Source organism: Vigna unguiculata, chromosome 9 (assembly GCF_037176805.1).
Source record: "Vigna unguiculata cultivar grain cowpea cultivar isolate G323 ecotype 2 chromosome 9, ASM3717680v1, whole genome shotgun sequence".
Taxonomy (NCBI): domain Eukaryota; kingdom Viridiplantae; phylum Streptophyta; class Magnoliopsida; order Fabales; family Fabaceae; genus Vigna; species Vigna unguiculata.
This window is the reverse complement of record NC_140800.1, coordinates 13,744,725-13,762,099: the sequence shown is the minus strand read 5'-3', so window position 1 is coordinate 13,762,099 and position 17,375 is coordinate 13,744,725. Positions and strand designations below refer to the sequence as shown.

General features: G+C 31.8%; 1 protein-coding gene and 1 pseudogene across 2 annotated transcripts; both read right to left on the bottom strand.

Annotated features, from left to right (window-relative positions):
* Window positions 1–268: 268 nt before the first annotated feature.
* Window positions 269–1,081, bottom strand: LOC146883577 (uncharacterized; annotated as a pseudogene). The gene is made up of 3 exons (XR_014984410.1): window positions 838–1,081; window positions 536–605; window positions 269–407 (listed from the first exon to the last, which is right to left on the bottom strand). The product of XR_014984410.1 is annotated as an uncharacterized LOC146883577 (transcript).
* Window positions 1,082–10,236: 9,155 nt separating this feature from the next.
* Window positions 10,237–16,401, bottom strand: LOC114164282 (pachytene checkpoint-like protein). Its single transcript, XM_028048888.2, has 14 exons — window positions 16,195–16,401; window positions 16,047–16,110; window positions 15,850–15,962; window positions 15,517–15,584; window positions 15,206–15,309; window positions 14,987–15,091; window positions 14,308–14,397; window positions 14,121–14,196; window positions 11,972–12,041; window positions 11,811–11,881; window positions 11,555–11,645; window positions 10,925–11,052; window positions 10,647–10,775; window positions 10,237–10,557 (listed from the first exon to the last, which is right to left on the bottom strand). Exons 1-14 carry the CDS (start codon window positions 16,283–16,285, stop codon window positions 10,417–10,419), a joined length of 1,341 nt encoding a protein of 446 aa, XP_027904689.1. The 5' UTR covers window positions 16,286–16,401; the 3' UTR covers window positions 10,237–10,416.
* Between the last annotated feature and the right edge of the window lie 974 nt (window positions 16,402–17,375).

The following is a 17,375-nucleotide window of genomic DNA, read 5'->3' as shown; positions in this document are numbered from 1 at the left end:
GTTGTTATACCCCTAACTAAAAAACCCTAAGTAAAATTATGTTTTTTTGTAGTGAAATTGTCCTCGACTTTTATCTTTCAAAATCATTTTATTTAGTTTTTATATCTTTTTTGATTTGTCTTGATTGATTGATAGTTCTAAAACCAAGCATAAAGTATTAACAGATTGTTCATCAACTTTTGATACGGGGATTTCAAATAGTTCTATAAAAGATTAAAATAAAGGAATTTTCTTAAAAAGTTTTGGTCGCCTGTTTTAGATCAGACAAGCGTACAGAAGACAATTGTGATAATACATTCTTTAAATAAAATCGAGACATGTATTTGTACTTTTACACAGAAAAAATATGAAAATTCATCTGATTATCTTCTTCTTTCACCCGCTTCCACCCCATAGGCCGTTCAATCCTATATCGATGTAAATATACCATAAATAAGCACAAATGTTGAATATTACAAGCCTGCAGAAAGCAATGCATGACTGTTTCTATGAATTCTAAGATGAAAATTTCATAAATTAAAGTTGATAATACCACCTCTTCAACGAAAGATGCTCTCACACTTTTGTTTTCAATGTCCTTCTCATCACCCGTATCTGTTCCTAAGCTGCAAAGTTTATGCAGGATTTTATGATGTGAAAAAGTTCTCACAGTTAATCGCATTAAATAATTTTAATTCGTAAATTTTTGGAATGTATTAATGGAAAAATGATAGTATTTACTTCAAATATTGCTATTAATGACAAATATTAACTAACCAAATTCAACAAGAAGAGTAAGATAGATTCGGTTCTCAGGAGAACATATTAATGAGTGTCATGGAAAGAAGAGGATCGTACCCTTTTGCCATGGAAATGTCTGAGGCATTGCTGGAGCAACCTTCACCATGATGGATACCAATGGAAGAAAAAAGATCAGCTTTATCAAAAACTGTTCCATCTTCTTGTGTTTGATGATGAAGTTCCTCTCCAACACCATATCTAGGAACCCCCCAATTTGCATTAATTCCCTGGTGCTTAACTCCAACCGCAGACTCTCCAGGTTCCTCCTTAAAGCAAGACCTTGAGGCTGCTCTTTTGCCATTTTCTACAAGGTATTTGGGCTTCTATTTAGTAAAAGTTCAATCCGCACGTTGTCATTTCTTTGTGTAATACATGTTTGGGATACTTGAATACAATGTGGACTGGTTTGTGTTGTTTTTCTCGGCCCACATGTTGTCCGTAAAAAAAACAGGTTGACTGGTCCACGAAAGATTGGTGCGTTATTTTCCATAGGCGGGTCTGCCATGAGGCTGTTACTTCCTGCACTTCTTTTTCTCTTCTTGCACCTCCTAACTTATACAATACACATTTTACCCATGAGTCAATTGTAAAGTGAATTCTATTTTTTTCCTCCCCCAACTTTGTGTTGTAGCTCCCCCCCTCACCCTCTCCATCCCTGCACCTACCATCAACAGTGTTGCACCTCCATCATACCTAACACTTCATTATCCTTCTCCCTTATGTTGTAATTAAGTAGTGGAATAATTTGTTAATGGACAAAAAATAAAGAGGAATGTGAATTGAGTTCTTAATGAAAATTATGCTTTTAAATTTTTTTCTTTTAATATCAAAATTCAATGTATTTATATTAGTTCAGATCAAAAGACCTTATATCAAGTTATTAATCTCTAAAAAATGAGATTAACTTAATCACTACCGTAAACCACAAATACAATCATAGATAAGAAAGCTTTTGGTTTATAAAACACCTTTCTTGAAGTCACAAGAAATGAAGACACCTCCGTTGAAATCCACAAGGGATGAACACCTATCTTGAATCAACAAGAGATGAAGAAACACCTTCCTTGAATCACACAAGGAATGAACACCTCTTTTGAATCACACAAAGGATGGTCAACTTTTCCTAACAACAACAACACTCAATCACTCAAGATCCCACTTGTGAAAGTTATTGCTCTACCAATACTAGGTTTTTCAAAGTCTTCTCATAGAGAGTTTTGAAGTACTCAAACTTCTCTATTTTCCAAATGAAAGTCTACCACTTTATTTATAGAAGTATATCTAGAGATTAGGTTAAGAATACGAAAATTTAAGTCACAACTGTCATAGATAATCAATTATCCTGCAACTTTTCTGAAAACATTTTTCTCGCTGTGATAATCTATTATCAGCCAGGATAATCTATTATTAGCAGGTGATAATCGATTATAGCAGTGATAATTGATTATAGCAGTGATAATTGATTATCACAGAGTTTTTCTCAAAAATCACTTTTAACTTAGATGATCGATTATCATTAAGAATAATTGATTATTCTAGTAAGTTTTGCTAATAAATAAAATTTTCTTAATGCTCTAATGCTTGGGTTTTGCCTTTGAACTCTTGACATACTAATTTAACTATTTTAAACAACATATACAGATTACAAGACCTAAACAACTAAACTCCTAAGTCTTAAACATTTTTTTCATGCATCATCATTAAGTCTTCCATACTTCTTCATAAGTCATCAGCATCATTAAAACTCCTTATTAAAAGAAGATGTCCATCTTCTTTTTGTAAACACCTTACCATGTTTTGTAGCAACTCCTCTTCAACCTATGCAAGAGGTAATGAAGGAGTCCCAAACGACATGTCACATGCCACACCTCACAACCTTTCTCCTTTAACATAACCATTGGAGATACCTCCACGCAAAGACACTTCCATTTCTTTCAAACAAACATTTCACTTTTATATTTTGGATTAGGTGTTTTGGATGGTATTTTCAGATTTAAAATGTAAATAAAAATGGAACAAGTGTTCCAAAAAATATTTCTGAATAATGAAATATGTCTTACTGAATGCTTGTTTTAGATATTATTTATATTTTGGACAGGTGTTCCAAAAGTATTTTCAGATTCAAAAATACATTCTAAATCTCGAAAATATATTTCAAAATGAAAAAAAAATGTTTTAGAATAAATGTATAGGATGTTATTTTCAAATCTGAAAATATCTTTAGAAACACCTATTTTAGAAATTTTTTTATTCTGAAAAACTGTTCTAAAAGATATTTTTAAAATAACTTCTGAAATAGTCATTCATAATATAAAAGAAAACTTTTGGAAAACCCATTTCGAAATATTTCTTTTATATTTTTTAATTGACTATTTCAAAATATAAAAATATGTCCGGTGTTCTGGAAAGTCATTTTTGTATCCGAAAATATATTCAACAACATTTATTTTGAAATTTTCTTTCTTATATTCTGGATTAAATGTTCCAGGGTATTTTTTGAATTCTGAAATAAATTTTGGAATATCTAATAAAAACATTAAAAATAGGTGTAAAATTTTTTATTAAATATTTTTAATGAAAGATAATTTAAGAGGTATAATCGTACAGGAGAAAAAACAGAGAGGTAGGAAAAAGCAAATTGTGATGTTGCTCAAAAACCTCCAGAAACACCAAAGGCAATGTGATGAAAGAAAAAAAAAACTATTGGAAGGTGAAAAAGATTTAGTGTGAGAACGGAGCGGAGCTTTGGAGGGCGATGGTGACCCTGCTAATACGACAACCTTGAGTGAGACGGTCTAAGTGCAACCTGAAACTCCTACGCTACAACCTAAAAATCCAAAACATAAAACAAAAAGATCAGAATCATTGGCCAAAAGAACAATTGGATTCAATTGAGCAGAGAATCTTTGGAGTCAGCAACTAATTAAAAACCACAACGGTATGCTTTTTCAGGCTAAGCGTGAATCTCTTCTTCTGGGAATTTGCAAGGAGCGCACCACAACACTAAGAAACAGATCACAACCTAATTAGCATTTAAAAAAAAAAAAAAAGTAAAAGATTAAGATTAAAATTCAGATCTACGCTTAGAAAGAAAAATGGCGGAAAACTGAATTCTAAAAAGAACTTCTGAGTTTAGTGGTGTGTTTCAAGTAATTGAAGTGGAACTGCCAACACAAAAATGCAGAGGGAAGATTACGCGCAACTGACATCGTTCTCGACTTCCGGATGAAGGAAGGGAAGGGAAGCGGCATGAAACAACCCAGCAACATCCTTGTTGGTAGACGGGTGACAATAAAGTGAACAAAAATATAATTTTAGAAGTATAATCCATATTTCTATAATCTTATATTAAGAGATTATTTTTTTATTTATATATATTTTATTTCAAATGACATTTTCTAAATTTAACTATTTTTTATTTAATTTTTATGTTTTTTAAATTAAATAAATAAAAATGATTTATAATGAAATTATAAAAATTATTTATATATTTTTATAATTATATTTTTATAATTTTTTATTATTATAACAAAAATTAAACACAGGTTTATGTAATGAATGTGATATGTGATGTTTTCATTAGTTATTATTATCATATAAAGAAGATTATTTTTATTCATATTTTATTTTCTATTTTATTTAATTATTTTTTTTTAAATTAGAATAATTATCTATAATAAATTAATTATCTACAAAATTAAAGAAACCAACTATAATAAAATAAAATTGTAAAATAAAATTATATTTTATTATAAACTATTGAACATGCCCACACGTCTGCTTTTACTATTCAAAATAAAAATAATTAATTGTTATTTCAGCATGTTTCAAGACTGTTTATATAAACTTTTAAAAAATAAGAGTGATTTTGAAAAGTAAGGGTTAGTGACAGTATTCCCGAAATGTTTCTATTCTATATATGAATCTATTAGCATGTAAGAGATTTATAACTAATAAAAAAAATTAACTTTACATAGAAATAAGTAAGATAATATATATATATATATATATATATATATATATATATATATATATATATATATATATATATATATATATATATAAACCATTTATAAGATTTTGAATTTGAAAGTAGTCTCTTAGTCCATTTGTTTTAATTTTTAATTTCTTTTTTAAAAAAGATAGTATATATTTTGAATGTTTTATTTTGAGATTTTGTTATTGGGTTATGTTTTCTTTGGATCATTCCTTCTTTATGTTGGTTTTAGTTTTTTATATTGTAAGTTTTACACATTAAGTAGGAGTGTGTGAAAAAAAAAAAAGATATTACCTTGTTCATTTTATACTTATTACATTGTTTATCATCTATTTGTGTTTTTTCTTTTCTTTGTGACGGTAGTTTTCATATTATACCATATTTTAAAATTATGTTCTACTACACTTCCTGATTTTTTTTTTCTTCCTTTACGGTATTCTTTTTTTTCTTAGTTAAAATTTTTCTTACAAGAACAACAGCATGATCCATCACAGAATCTATCAAGTCCTTTCTACTCCATCAATATTGAATGTGCAAACTATAACTCCTTAGAGGAAGCATCAAACAAAGTGAAGTTGATCAATAATGAGATTGCGGAGAATCAACATGAAAAGATCCCAATGCATGAGAATGATGAAACATGTGTTAGATTATTTTGATTTACTATTGACTCATAAATATTTATTGGACTATATAAATATATTAAAATTATGAGAATTATTTTAGAAATATTAAAATTAATTTTCTATCTTTTCACTTCATTAAAGTATCATGATCTTTTAATAAATTTGTTAAGCACATTTGAGGGAGTTACCAAGAAGTTACATTCTTCATAAGATTTATGATTTTTTGTGAAGAAAATTTATCTTTTTACAACAAAAACAAAAGACTTGATAAAAGAACATATATCATCAAGAAAATATTTATATAACAATTGATATCATATCTAAATTCTCACATAGGCCTATGGGTTATAAATATTAGAACATATTTCCAATCCAGGAACTTATAGGTTACAGAGATATCAATATGATGATCTTGATATATGCTTTTAACAAATTTAGATTTGAATATACTATTGTATTCATATAAACTGATAATTATGAAAAATTGCAAGAATTAATTTTAAATTATATATTATACATAAATGAAGTTTTAATCAACAAAGTGATTATGAAGAGTTGGGATAATGATGTTATAAATCTAATTGTTGGTGTTAATTAAGATTATTAATTAATTTTAAGATCTATATGGGTTATCTTGGTCAAGTATCCAACACTATTCAAATTGATCATGGCATGCAACATCTTGACAAAGTGCAACTTAATAAGGTAAGCATTCCTATGAGCTTAGTTCTTTCATACAAATTCCATTTCTCAAAAGCATTGACGATATATTGACAAATATAGAGACAGATCTCCCATTTATTTTGAACAGCGTGTCGAAATTGACACTTTATAGTTTCTAGTTATGATTAAGGTAATAGAAAAGCATAAAGAAAGAAAAACCAAAGACACAAATGATTACGATGTTAAAAATGAGCTTTATCATGTTTTGAGTATAGGATATTATGCATCATCTTGTAGGTGGAGCCTGCCCAGGATTCAGTAGGCACATTCCACACACATAACCATATAGTCAACCAAAACGTTTCATGATTAAAGAAAAAGCAAAAGGAAAGTGAATGTTCCTTTGAACTCATTATATGTGTGATTGCCACAGATCAACACTGAAAAGCCATGTTCAAATTAACTGTTTCTAAGTCTATTAGAACGCCAGAGTCAACACAGATCATCATGCATGTCTAATATTGGGATCAATACCTAAGGGAAATTAAGCAGCTAGGAATCTGGCACAGTCCCTCACTTCTATGTCAAACTGCTTTCACACTGCTGCAACTTACTGTTTTTCTCTGCTTTTTTTCCTCAAGCTTAGCATATTAATTTAAAGATCTTTTTTTCTCACTACATGTGGAGAAAATTGTAAACATATCCATTTCGTTTCTTTACCCAATAAACACTGAAAGAGGATTGATCATTGTCTCACTTCCCATGCATATTAATTTTCAGTTAAAACAAACACACCAAAAGGTGAAAAATATATAGCTCTTTTAGTTGAAATCATATTCTCCTCTCCTGGATACAGTAACTGCATCACAAAAGAAAATTGAACTTTTCATTTTAATTTGTAACATATCATTTTGTTGTCATCGATATGGATATAATGTGTACAAACTTTCTTTATTGCTACTAAAGGAAAGGATAATCACAGCCATGTCATTTTGCTCAGTCGTGTATGAGTATTTTATTCCTACATAACTGCATGATGGTTGCAGTTGTAATTTAGTGAAAACCCATCGAAATATTCACACATTGTGGAATAATTGAACACGTACAAGATCAAAAGCAAGAGAAAAAGAAGAAATACAGCAAATATGAAGATTTTATTAAAGAAAAATCAGTAGCAAGCATGCTTTTACATTCTCATACCTTACTCAAGGTACTGTGACACTTCAACTCAACACACTCATTATTCAGAAGTAGTAATCTATTCACTCATCTGCAAGCTAAGCTATTAGGTAGAGAGAGAAAAAAAATTCTGAATGAACTTCACAACATGCATGGCATCTAGCAGTTGTGTGCATGATTGCACAGTCTTCAAAACACTATAAAAAGGGAAAAAAGAAGCAATAACCATTCGGACCAGGAGTGCATAATTCCCCATTGATGGTTGCTGATAGCTAACAGAGACCTAGGTTAAAGAAACCTCTGCTGGGGATTCTTCCCATGATGAGAGAGGTGAAAATGAAGGTGAAGGTGAAGATGTTGAGGGAGTAGATAGAAGACATTGTTGAACTTTAACCAAACAAAATGGTTAAGAAAAGAGAGGAGAAGAGAAAGAGTGATGTGGTAGAAAGAAATAGAATAGAGAGACATGTTTGATCTGTGTGAAAGTGTGAATATATAAGAAGACAGGAGATAACATGTTTGTGTATATGTAGATGCAGAAAAGCGGCTGTGTGAAGCAGTGTACTGAAACATTGTGATGCACGCATAGTGTAGAGAGAGCCTATGTTATATTCCCGCATGCAAACGTTTCTCTCTTTAATGTACAGTGGGGGCACGTTTCCACAAGGGAGAAAAAGGAAAGCAGAAAGGGGTGTTAGACAGTGAAGGGTGTTCAAGATTCAAGCATTCTTTTTGTTGGCAAAGTTAACAAGTTGTGTCAAAGCCTGCACCCCTCCCCGAATGGGTCTTTGTCTATGGTGCTTCAAGTTTTGGCTTTTCTTTCCTTTTTCTTTTGGTCGGAACTGTCCAAAAAAGTATTATAATTTTTCAAACCTCTTTGCTTATAAGTGCTTCCTGCACCATGTGGGGCTTGTCTGAAAACTTTTTAAAGAGATTTTTGCGCATAGTGATCTTCACCTACCTGCTCCTGTATATGGAATTGGTGAATACTTTGTGGGGGAGAATGATGTCTCTGCACATGTCAGTGATAGCCCTCTTCTGCAATTGTAAAAAAAAAAAACACACCAACGACTGGAAAAGGGAAATACCCGCACATGGATCAACTTCATAATTAATAACCAGATCATTTTTTAAGCATACTCTTGCAGTTAAATAATTCTGGTTTAGTGATCTGTGCCAACCATATTCTTTGTTTTCAACTCTTTACAACTTAAGGTGGCCAAATTCCAATTATATTTAAGCACGTATCTGCACGTAGATTAATTCAGCTTGATTCATCAAACCAAAGAATGTTCTTTTTGAATTAAGAATGAAGGTGAAAGCATATAAAATACTGTATCAATAACATGGATCTTCATGTGCCACAATGATTACTTTGCAGTATGTGTGGGATCCAATTATTAGTATTTATCTACAAGGTTCATATGATGACATATGTATTATTCAAGATTCAGATAAAGTTGTGTTCTACTTCCTTGGGGACATGAATTTATCAGATTTTTTTATGGTGTTGGAAGCTATTAGCAAGTGGCAAATTGATATGTAAAAACTCTCTTTAAGGACCTACTTATTGAGGTGGTTGTGTTTTTGTACTGAAAGAAGGTTTCAGAAAAGAAGTATGCACTCATCAAGGTTTTGGGTTAATTGTGACTAAGTTGTTTGTATTCATCTATAATCTTTTCTAAAGGTTAGATTCCCTTTCTTTGACATGTATACTTGTAAAAGAGAATGTTTTCATTGTATTTACTTACCAAATATTAATTTCAGTAAAACTAGGGTTAGTACGGTCCTAGTTACCACAACTAAGTGTCCGTTTGTTTCTTGGGAATGGTTATTATATAAAAACTTGGCGTGAAAGACAATTTTAGTTCCAGGCTCAATATGTACATACAAATTCACACACAAGAAGCCAAGTCAGCCACGTGTTAAGAAAATTAGATACTAATAATGCATAATCAAGTTTACATATAATATTAAAATACTATCATCAATTCAAAATTTTAAGATAATAAATTCATAACTTTTTTTTTACGTATTATTGATTTTATTTCTTTATTTTTTTTTTGATTTTTAACAGTTCGTTTTTTCTCCAACATGAATGTTATATAATTAGATTATTAATATCAAGAAGACAAGTATAGAGTATACAAGTTTGAGAACTTAATCATTTGTTGAATATTTTTAATCATTTGTTTAATATTTGTACGAAAAAAATAAATATATTTATAAAAAGAGAGAATAGTTTATCCTTCAAAACATCTGTACACTGCATTCAAATTAGAATATTTTCCTTGGAGGTTATTTCTCTTACAAAAATACTAAAATTAGAATATTTTCCTTGAAGGTTATTTCTTCTAAAATATAGTGAAATATATAAGTTTGAAATAAGTTAAAGAATATAAATAAGTCATCCATTCAAATAAAACTAAGTTTTTATATTTAAAAAGAATCAAAATAGTATTTTAAAATACAAATTCTTAATAAAAAGTTATGCGAATATTTAATGTATGGTTTATCCATTCTTAGCAATTTGTCTAAAATCTACTTGTTTCGATAACTTTAAAATAGAATTACTAGTAATATGCAAGAAAAATACCATAATTTCTCATTGATTTATAGACTAACCTTTTTAATACTCGCAAGACTCACTTCATTCTAATTTGAAACTGTTTTGCTTTGTTTTACTATCCAATTAATTATGAGTGAATCGGGTAATAAATGAAAAGTAATATCTAAGAACATCCATAACTATTTCATATTTTTATTTCTAATGTTTATAATGGTTGATATTACACTAACAATATTTGTTGAAAGACACATTAGTTTATAATCGTTAACAACTAATAAGATTTACTTATATCAAAAAGCCTAATATTGAACTCATGGTTATTCAATAACAGAAGGAAGAATATTTCAAACACTCATCGTACTTTATGAACCGTAAGAATGAAAGTAAATCTAATTGGAGATACCCAAACGTCCTCCGTTCCCTTAGCCAATGATACTTTGAAGTTACGCTTTCATGGATTAGCCATTATATACTAAGCCCTTATAATTGCTTGTAATAATAAATAAGCATAGCTGATGCATCAAACATTTATCGAACTAAAATGCATAGATGCAATAGTTACACTTTTGATTTACACATTTTGAATTGAAATTTTAGTTATTTTAATCAGGAAGCTCAGAACGCTCCCTCTTTGCTGTTTCTACCATTGTACATAAGAACTTAATAGCGTTGCAATCAAAAGGATTTGAGAGTGCAGCATGTGCCAAAAATGGAAGCTTTCTCAAAGACCTTCCACTCATTCCCTGTAAACAGATCAAACTCATCAATTATGATTAAAGGTCAAACAAAAGATTAATGTTGTTCAACACCCACAAGAAATATTTTTCCCTACCTCACATGCCTCTGCGGTTTCCAACAGGTGCTTGCACAGTTGCATGAATGCAGCACCCTCGCGCAAATCTGGAGCGTTCAACCTCTCCTTTGCACAAGCGTAATTTGGAAGCATGATATTCTTGCAATCCTAAAAGTCAGTATGATTAGCCAAAAGACTAAGATGCCAAAATGAGGGAATCTGAGTAAGATTATTTTTTTGTCTGGATCGGATTAATGATTCCAATATTAATGACTCGTTTGTAAAGATAGCTGGAAAAGATTGAGCACTCTCTGCACCTGGAAAGTAGTCAAGATCCCTGTACGTATCAGTTCCTGCAAGCAGGACCTTAATATTTCATACCGAGCTTGAAGAGTTGGGGGACCAACGTATGCTTTGATATCAGCTCGATCAACAAAAGCAATGTCTGCAATAAAATTCATAAATCTGAATGATTTACGACATGTGAAATGCCTTTTCATGAAGTCTATGGAGGAAGTGCATACTGAATAAACTACTTAACAAGAAATTTGAGGATTGATGCTCCCACCAAGGGGGAAAAGGATGCTGTTGTGATGTGTTACATTGGGGTGATGCTAATTTCAGATCTAGAAATAGTATTTTTTTTACTGTGGTGGTAACGAAAGTCAGTGTTTTATTTTATAAAAACTTGACCCGGGTGCCCCAAAAAGGTGCTTGGTGAGGAAAAAGTTTTATACACGGTACTGGATACCAATTCCCACCGTGAATCATGATAAAATAAAGAAATGCACTAACTCCAGATATTGTAAAGCTACTCTACACTTCACTTGTAAGTAGACTGACATTATAAGCTAATCAGATCTGAATATTCAAATTTATGGGAGAGCCGACTGTAACTCACAAGGAAAAAAGCCATAAAATTGAATAAATGAGAAACTAAGGCTTACCAATAGCTGCAGTTATGTTGGAAGTTGTAAGAATTATCACATTAGGAGATGATTTTAACTTGTCCATCTGAGTTAGTAATGCATTGACAACCTGAAATTCCGTATTCAGATTGAACTTACGTTAGACACAAATACCCAAGAATAAAAGCCAACACCTCTGAATTACATTTTTAAACAATCTAAGACAGTTTCACAAAATAGTGGAGACGGGGGAGTGAGTTTATTCCTATTGATAGGATGGGGTGGAGGATTTTACCCGAATAGAATCAGAAGGTTCAGAACCCGATAGGGCAGCTTTTCTAGCAGCAGCAAGGCTTTCGACTTCATCTGCAGGATCATAAGCACATACTTCAGCAGACATTGGAGAAAAATACAAGAGCAGTTAGCTGGAATTTTTCCTGTTATCTTATGTCTCACCAATCAATACAAATACGAGATTGCTTTCTTCCTCTACCATTTCTTGAATCTTCTGGAAAAGTTTTGCTACCTTGTAGGAAACAAAGAAACATAATTACACACTCGATAACCATACAAAAATAGTTCATGTGTAGTAACTTGGTAAGAATACAGCATCGTTAAATTTGGCAATTTCACAATTGGACTTATCAATCTCTTGGATTATAGTGATACTCAATATGTAAGACTCTTGGATTATAGTTAAGGGAAGAACTTCTTTAGTTTATAAACTCACTTAAGCATTATCAAACCAAAAGGACATAGACAGTCTAAGTGGCTTAATATTGCACAATAGTTTCTCAGTTTATCTACATACAACAGCAAAGTATTATCCCACTTGATGAGGTTGACAACATAGATTAGACAACATCATTCAGTTCCGTTAAAGAGCAACTAGTAGTTTTTCTTCTCTGCTTTTAAAACAGAGACTAGTCAACTTGATTAGTGCATAAATTAACAAGTAGCAAGGGTTTAGGAGAATTACAAGAAACAGGATAAGAAACAATAACCTTTTTAATTACAAAAATACTGCTCTGTTTACTTTCTTTAGTAGTTCATGGACTCGGATTTTAGGTATCGTTTACTTTTTTAATTGTATTTCTTTTTAATTGTAGTTGTAGTGAGGATTCTAAGACAATCAAGAGAAGCACACCTTGATAGCATGCATAAGGCATCCTCCACACACAAGGAAAGCACCAAGATGACGAGGATAGTGTGTATATGGTACTCTCATTCCATAAATATTCTAGAACCATTTTCAAATATTGAACTTGCCTCCTATTGGTGCCAAGCTTGGACAAAATTTACGGCTATACATAGCCCTCTTGTATCATTGTTTCACGCTATGAATTAAAATTTCTTCGAGAAACTGTGATTATGTTTCTACATTTCTTCTCCTATTCCATCTTTTCACTTGTTTCTTTTAATTTTGGCATTGCTTTAGATACTATGTTCTTATGTTCTGAATCCATAATTTGAAGCAAAGCAAGAGCATTCTCATGTAAAGGCAGAGGAGATTCAAATCTTTTATTTGTGAGCATCGAGCTAATTGATTCACTTTCATTGCCAACTGCATTTGATGAATTGTAGGTTAGGAGTCACTTATGCAGAAGATCACCCTTCCATACTCTGAGGTTCCATCATAACTGCAAACCATCTATTTCTAAATGGTTGCAGGACCACTATTTATTCCAATATAGGTAAGCATTGGACAGACTTCTTTTAACTTTTTAAATTTGTTGTATACATTTGGTTGCTCTAGGTTAGGCATCGCATGTTACATTCGGCTTTAATTACTTATTGGTCTATATTTTTATTTATTTGTTTCTTATCATACTTGTACCCTGATCTGTAAAAATTTTGCACACCTACCCAATACTATTATCCAGATTTGTGCTCCATAACTGCAATTACATGCTTCAATTCCAAAGAGACAAAACAACAAAAAGATGATGGTTGCAAGTCTTTCCGTTTTTGCTAGACATAATAGTACCATTTTACTTTTCTTCTCCTACTGCACTATAACTAAGAACTCCACTTTGTCCTGAGGTGATCCTAAAATGAATTAATTTATGCTAGATACCCTCCAAAACAGAACTATTACTCATTATAACACAAACAAAACTACGAAGTCCAGGTGAAAAATGAGAAAAAGATACTTCTGATGAAGTTTTGTTCCCAGATTCATACTCTTCCAGCCAATTTATCAAGTACAAAATCCATATCCATCATGTGAAGGTATAATGATATACAAATAATTATGTCCAGCGATATAGGAAAAGATCTTGAACACTACACATACTCAGAAAAATATTCAAGACTCTCGTTCCCTTTTCCCTAATGCAATTCTCTGCTACCAAATAGTGGGGTGTTCCTAGCTTGAGTCAACTAAATGCTTTGATCTTACTTGATATCAACTTGAAGGCAATAACAATAAATACGTGAAGTTTTATGCCTTGAGCATGTTATTTAGTAGGAAGAAATCTTGACTGTTAAACCCTCCAACAAAAATTGCGGTCAATATGTATTATGTAATAAGAGTATGAAATATGAGTTATAGAGAAGACAATACGCAAATCTATGACAGACAGCAAGTTCTAGAAATGCATACCAGCTTGCCACTTTCAGAGAACCATTTACTGAACAAAGAATGTGCATTCACTTCAATAAGCTGCGACTGAGGGTATCTGTGTTGGGAAAAAACAGGCAAGTTAATTTATGTTCCCCTTATTTACTTGTTTTCATTGGGAAATATTGGTAGAATATTCAAAAAAAGTACTGATATTAGATCAGTGCACCTTGAATTGAATCGAATTGCTAATTTCTGAGCTAATGCTTTACATAAAGATGTCTTTCCTGTCCCAGGAGGTCCATGTAACAGAATTATGCTGCAAATATATAAAAGTCTCTAAAATATTAAGATATGTACATATTACAGTTCAACTTCCCATTATTGCTACAAAGAACAGTTTTACTTAAATAGCATCAAAATTAAATAAAAAAGGAAAAGGTTTTTCTTCAATTTTTCTTCAAGGAAAATAGCCTACATGATATTATTTAGTTCTAAATAGTTCACTTTCAGCAGTCAGAGTCTAAAAAAAGATCAAGACAAATTATAGGCCCGCCATCACAATGTTCTTGTTCATCTTCCTTTGTTGTAATTTTTCAGTCCATTTGATAGTTTCTTATATTTGCAAAGAATTCAATCAATATTATGACAAAAAGGTTTTGTTTATCATAGTTGCGTATGCTGCAAACTTTTTCTCAACAAATGTCAAGCTCAATCAGCAGTTCTACTGAGTTGCTTTTCAGGTGTTCAGAAATCAGAGTTTCCTCAGTATATCATGAAGCACCATTATGCTGCTTACTGTCAGCCAGGGAAGACACCGGACATGAAGATATAAGGTCATGCATGGGATCGTAAACCAAAGTTTCAGAATTGAAGATCGTAACTAAATAAATATTTCCATTTCTTACCGGTTCCATGAAACAAGGAATGGGTCAACCCCTTTTTCAGTAAAGAGCAAAGCACTTGCTGCATAACGTAATAACCGTTGCTTTAGACCAGATTCGTATATTAAGCTGCAAACACAATGGTTGACATTGCAAGGTAACTGATTTAGAACTTGTCAATCATAAAAAAATAACAGTATACAATTACAACAAGAAATGCATAAACTACTAAAAAGTAATAACCTTTCCCACATGCCATCAAATTCTTTTGCAGGAAGAATCCATTCATTGAAGCTGGAAGACTGGCCATCAGAGCTTATATCTTCACATGGACCTTCCTCGCTAAGCTGACAATGCAAAATTCAGACCAAGAACTACTGACTTCAAAAGGCACTTCCAAAAGAATAGTATAACTGTGCTTTAAATTTCAAAGTGAACCCTTCTCGCTTTAGAGGAGCTATATCTATCCCTCTTCATACTCATAAGGACATGACAACCAAGGAAAAGAGACTGAGATCAACACATAGGTAATGAAATAAAGTCAGCAGTATCACCTGAAAAACATGTACAATAGGCTTGACTTGCCAGAACAAAAGAACATTATCATTATGCCTCCCTTCATCTACAAAAGAGTTACATTTTACAGAATCAGAATCAGAAAAGCAGCCGCAGAATGAAAGTGTCCCTCACTCTCCATTCAGGGAATTATTCAACATAATTTGCTATGTTATTGTGCTAATTGCTAAAACACTCAATCCAACTGACGAAGGAACCAGAAGTCCTTTTATGCAATTTCTGATTTAAAAAAAGTAAGAGAAATAAAATCAATAAAGGTCCAATCATTTCTGATTGTTTCTAAACACTAAAACAAAACAAAAATCGCACACCAGAATCACATCCGCAGACGCAAATTCTTTGCACGTTATCTGCGAGAAACGCCTCATCAAGAGGCACCGGAATGGGTCCATCGATATAGCTCAAACTCCTCTTTTCAAGCATCCTGCTAAATCGAGGAGAGCAATAATCACAATTTGGAAAAAAAAAACTTTAATTTGCAATTTGGCAAAGAAGGGAAAGGGGTTACCCTTCAACCGCGGAACGAACATCTTCGATTTTAGCGGTGCTGGAAGGTTTTAGGGTTACCTCGACTAGGAGCAAAGTAAGAGTGATTATAGAAAGAGCAAGAAAAGATATAAGAATTTGTAAAGTAGAGAGAGTGAGAGGGGAAGTACCAGGGACAAGAACTTTGTCCTCGGGAAGTAAGTGTTGGGAACCAGCGCCATTTTCGTAGGTTGTGAGCTCTGTGTCCATGGGAGCACTCATGTTGTCGCTCCAATCTGAAGTTGTGAAGGATGAAGACAAGGGTTTTCTTTCAAAAATGAGCGGGAAAAGCCCAATATGAGCTCTAGCACACTTTTCCAAAATCAACTTCACAAATCGGTTTCAAATTATCCATGGTTGTGTTTCATTTAAATTTGGTTTAAATATTATTTTGGTCCTGCATTCAATTTGTTGAATTTGGTTTTTTTTTTTTCATGTTCAATTTGGTTTCTGATTTGTTAAATTATGTTTAATTTTGTCTTTTTATTGTTGTGGTTTAAATTGATAATAACAGAGTGTACACGTTGACACTAGTGACGTGACGTGACGTGACGTAGTATTATTCACGTTATGGCTGGTTATATTTTGTTCAAATAAATTCTTATTTTAGTTAAATTTGTTCAATTTAGTCTCTATTTTTGTTAAATATTATGCAGAAATACGATTGTTGTGATTGCAATTATAGTCCAAAAACCTTGACGTGGTGGTGGTGGTGGTGACTAAAAGAGGGACTTATTTGAACAAAACACAACCAATCATAACGTGAACAGTGCCACATCATGTCAACAATACCAACGTGTACACTCTATCATTATCAATTTAAACAACGTCAACGAAATGGACGAAATTGAACATAATTTAGCAATTCAGGGACCAAATTGGATGCAAGAAACAAAAGGGACCAAATTGAACAAACTAGACCAAAACATGGACCAAAATAGTATTTAAACCTTTAAATTTTGTTTCTTACACTAAAATCGGTGTTTAAGAATAATTTAGGTAAAAATCATAAATATGTTGAAGTTAAAAATATAATTTCGGTTTTTGAAACTATTATCTTTTTTTAGTGGTTTAATCGGTGATTTAGTTTTCTAATTTACTAGTTTGGTTTACTTTGTATTCCTTATTATTTTTGGGTTCAATTTAGTTCTCCAATATTTTAAAAATGTTCAATTTGATCCTTCAATTGTTTAAAAAGGTTATTTTTTAAGAAAAAAATAATTTAGTTCCTCTCTTTGAAATTTTAATTCAATTTAGTCTTTATTTAAAATTTTGATTCAATTTAGTCCCCTATTCTTTAAAATGATCCAAT

Excerpts from the sequence above, each read along its gene's own strand:
- LOC114164282 (XM_028048888.2), bottom strand. The coding sequence starts at position 16,285 with ATGAGTGCTCCCATGGACACAGAGCTCACAACCTACGAAAATGGCGCT. Across the intron at positions 15,092-15,205 it reads TTTGATGGCATGTGGGAAAG|CTTAATATACGAATCTGGTC; the intron begins GTTATTACTTTT and ends TTGTGTTTGCAG. Across the intron at positions 10,558-10,646 it reads AAACCGCAGAGGCATGTGAG|GGAATGAGTGGAAGGTCTTT; the intron begins GTAGGGAAAAAT and ends ATCTGTTTACAG.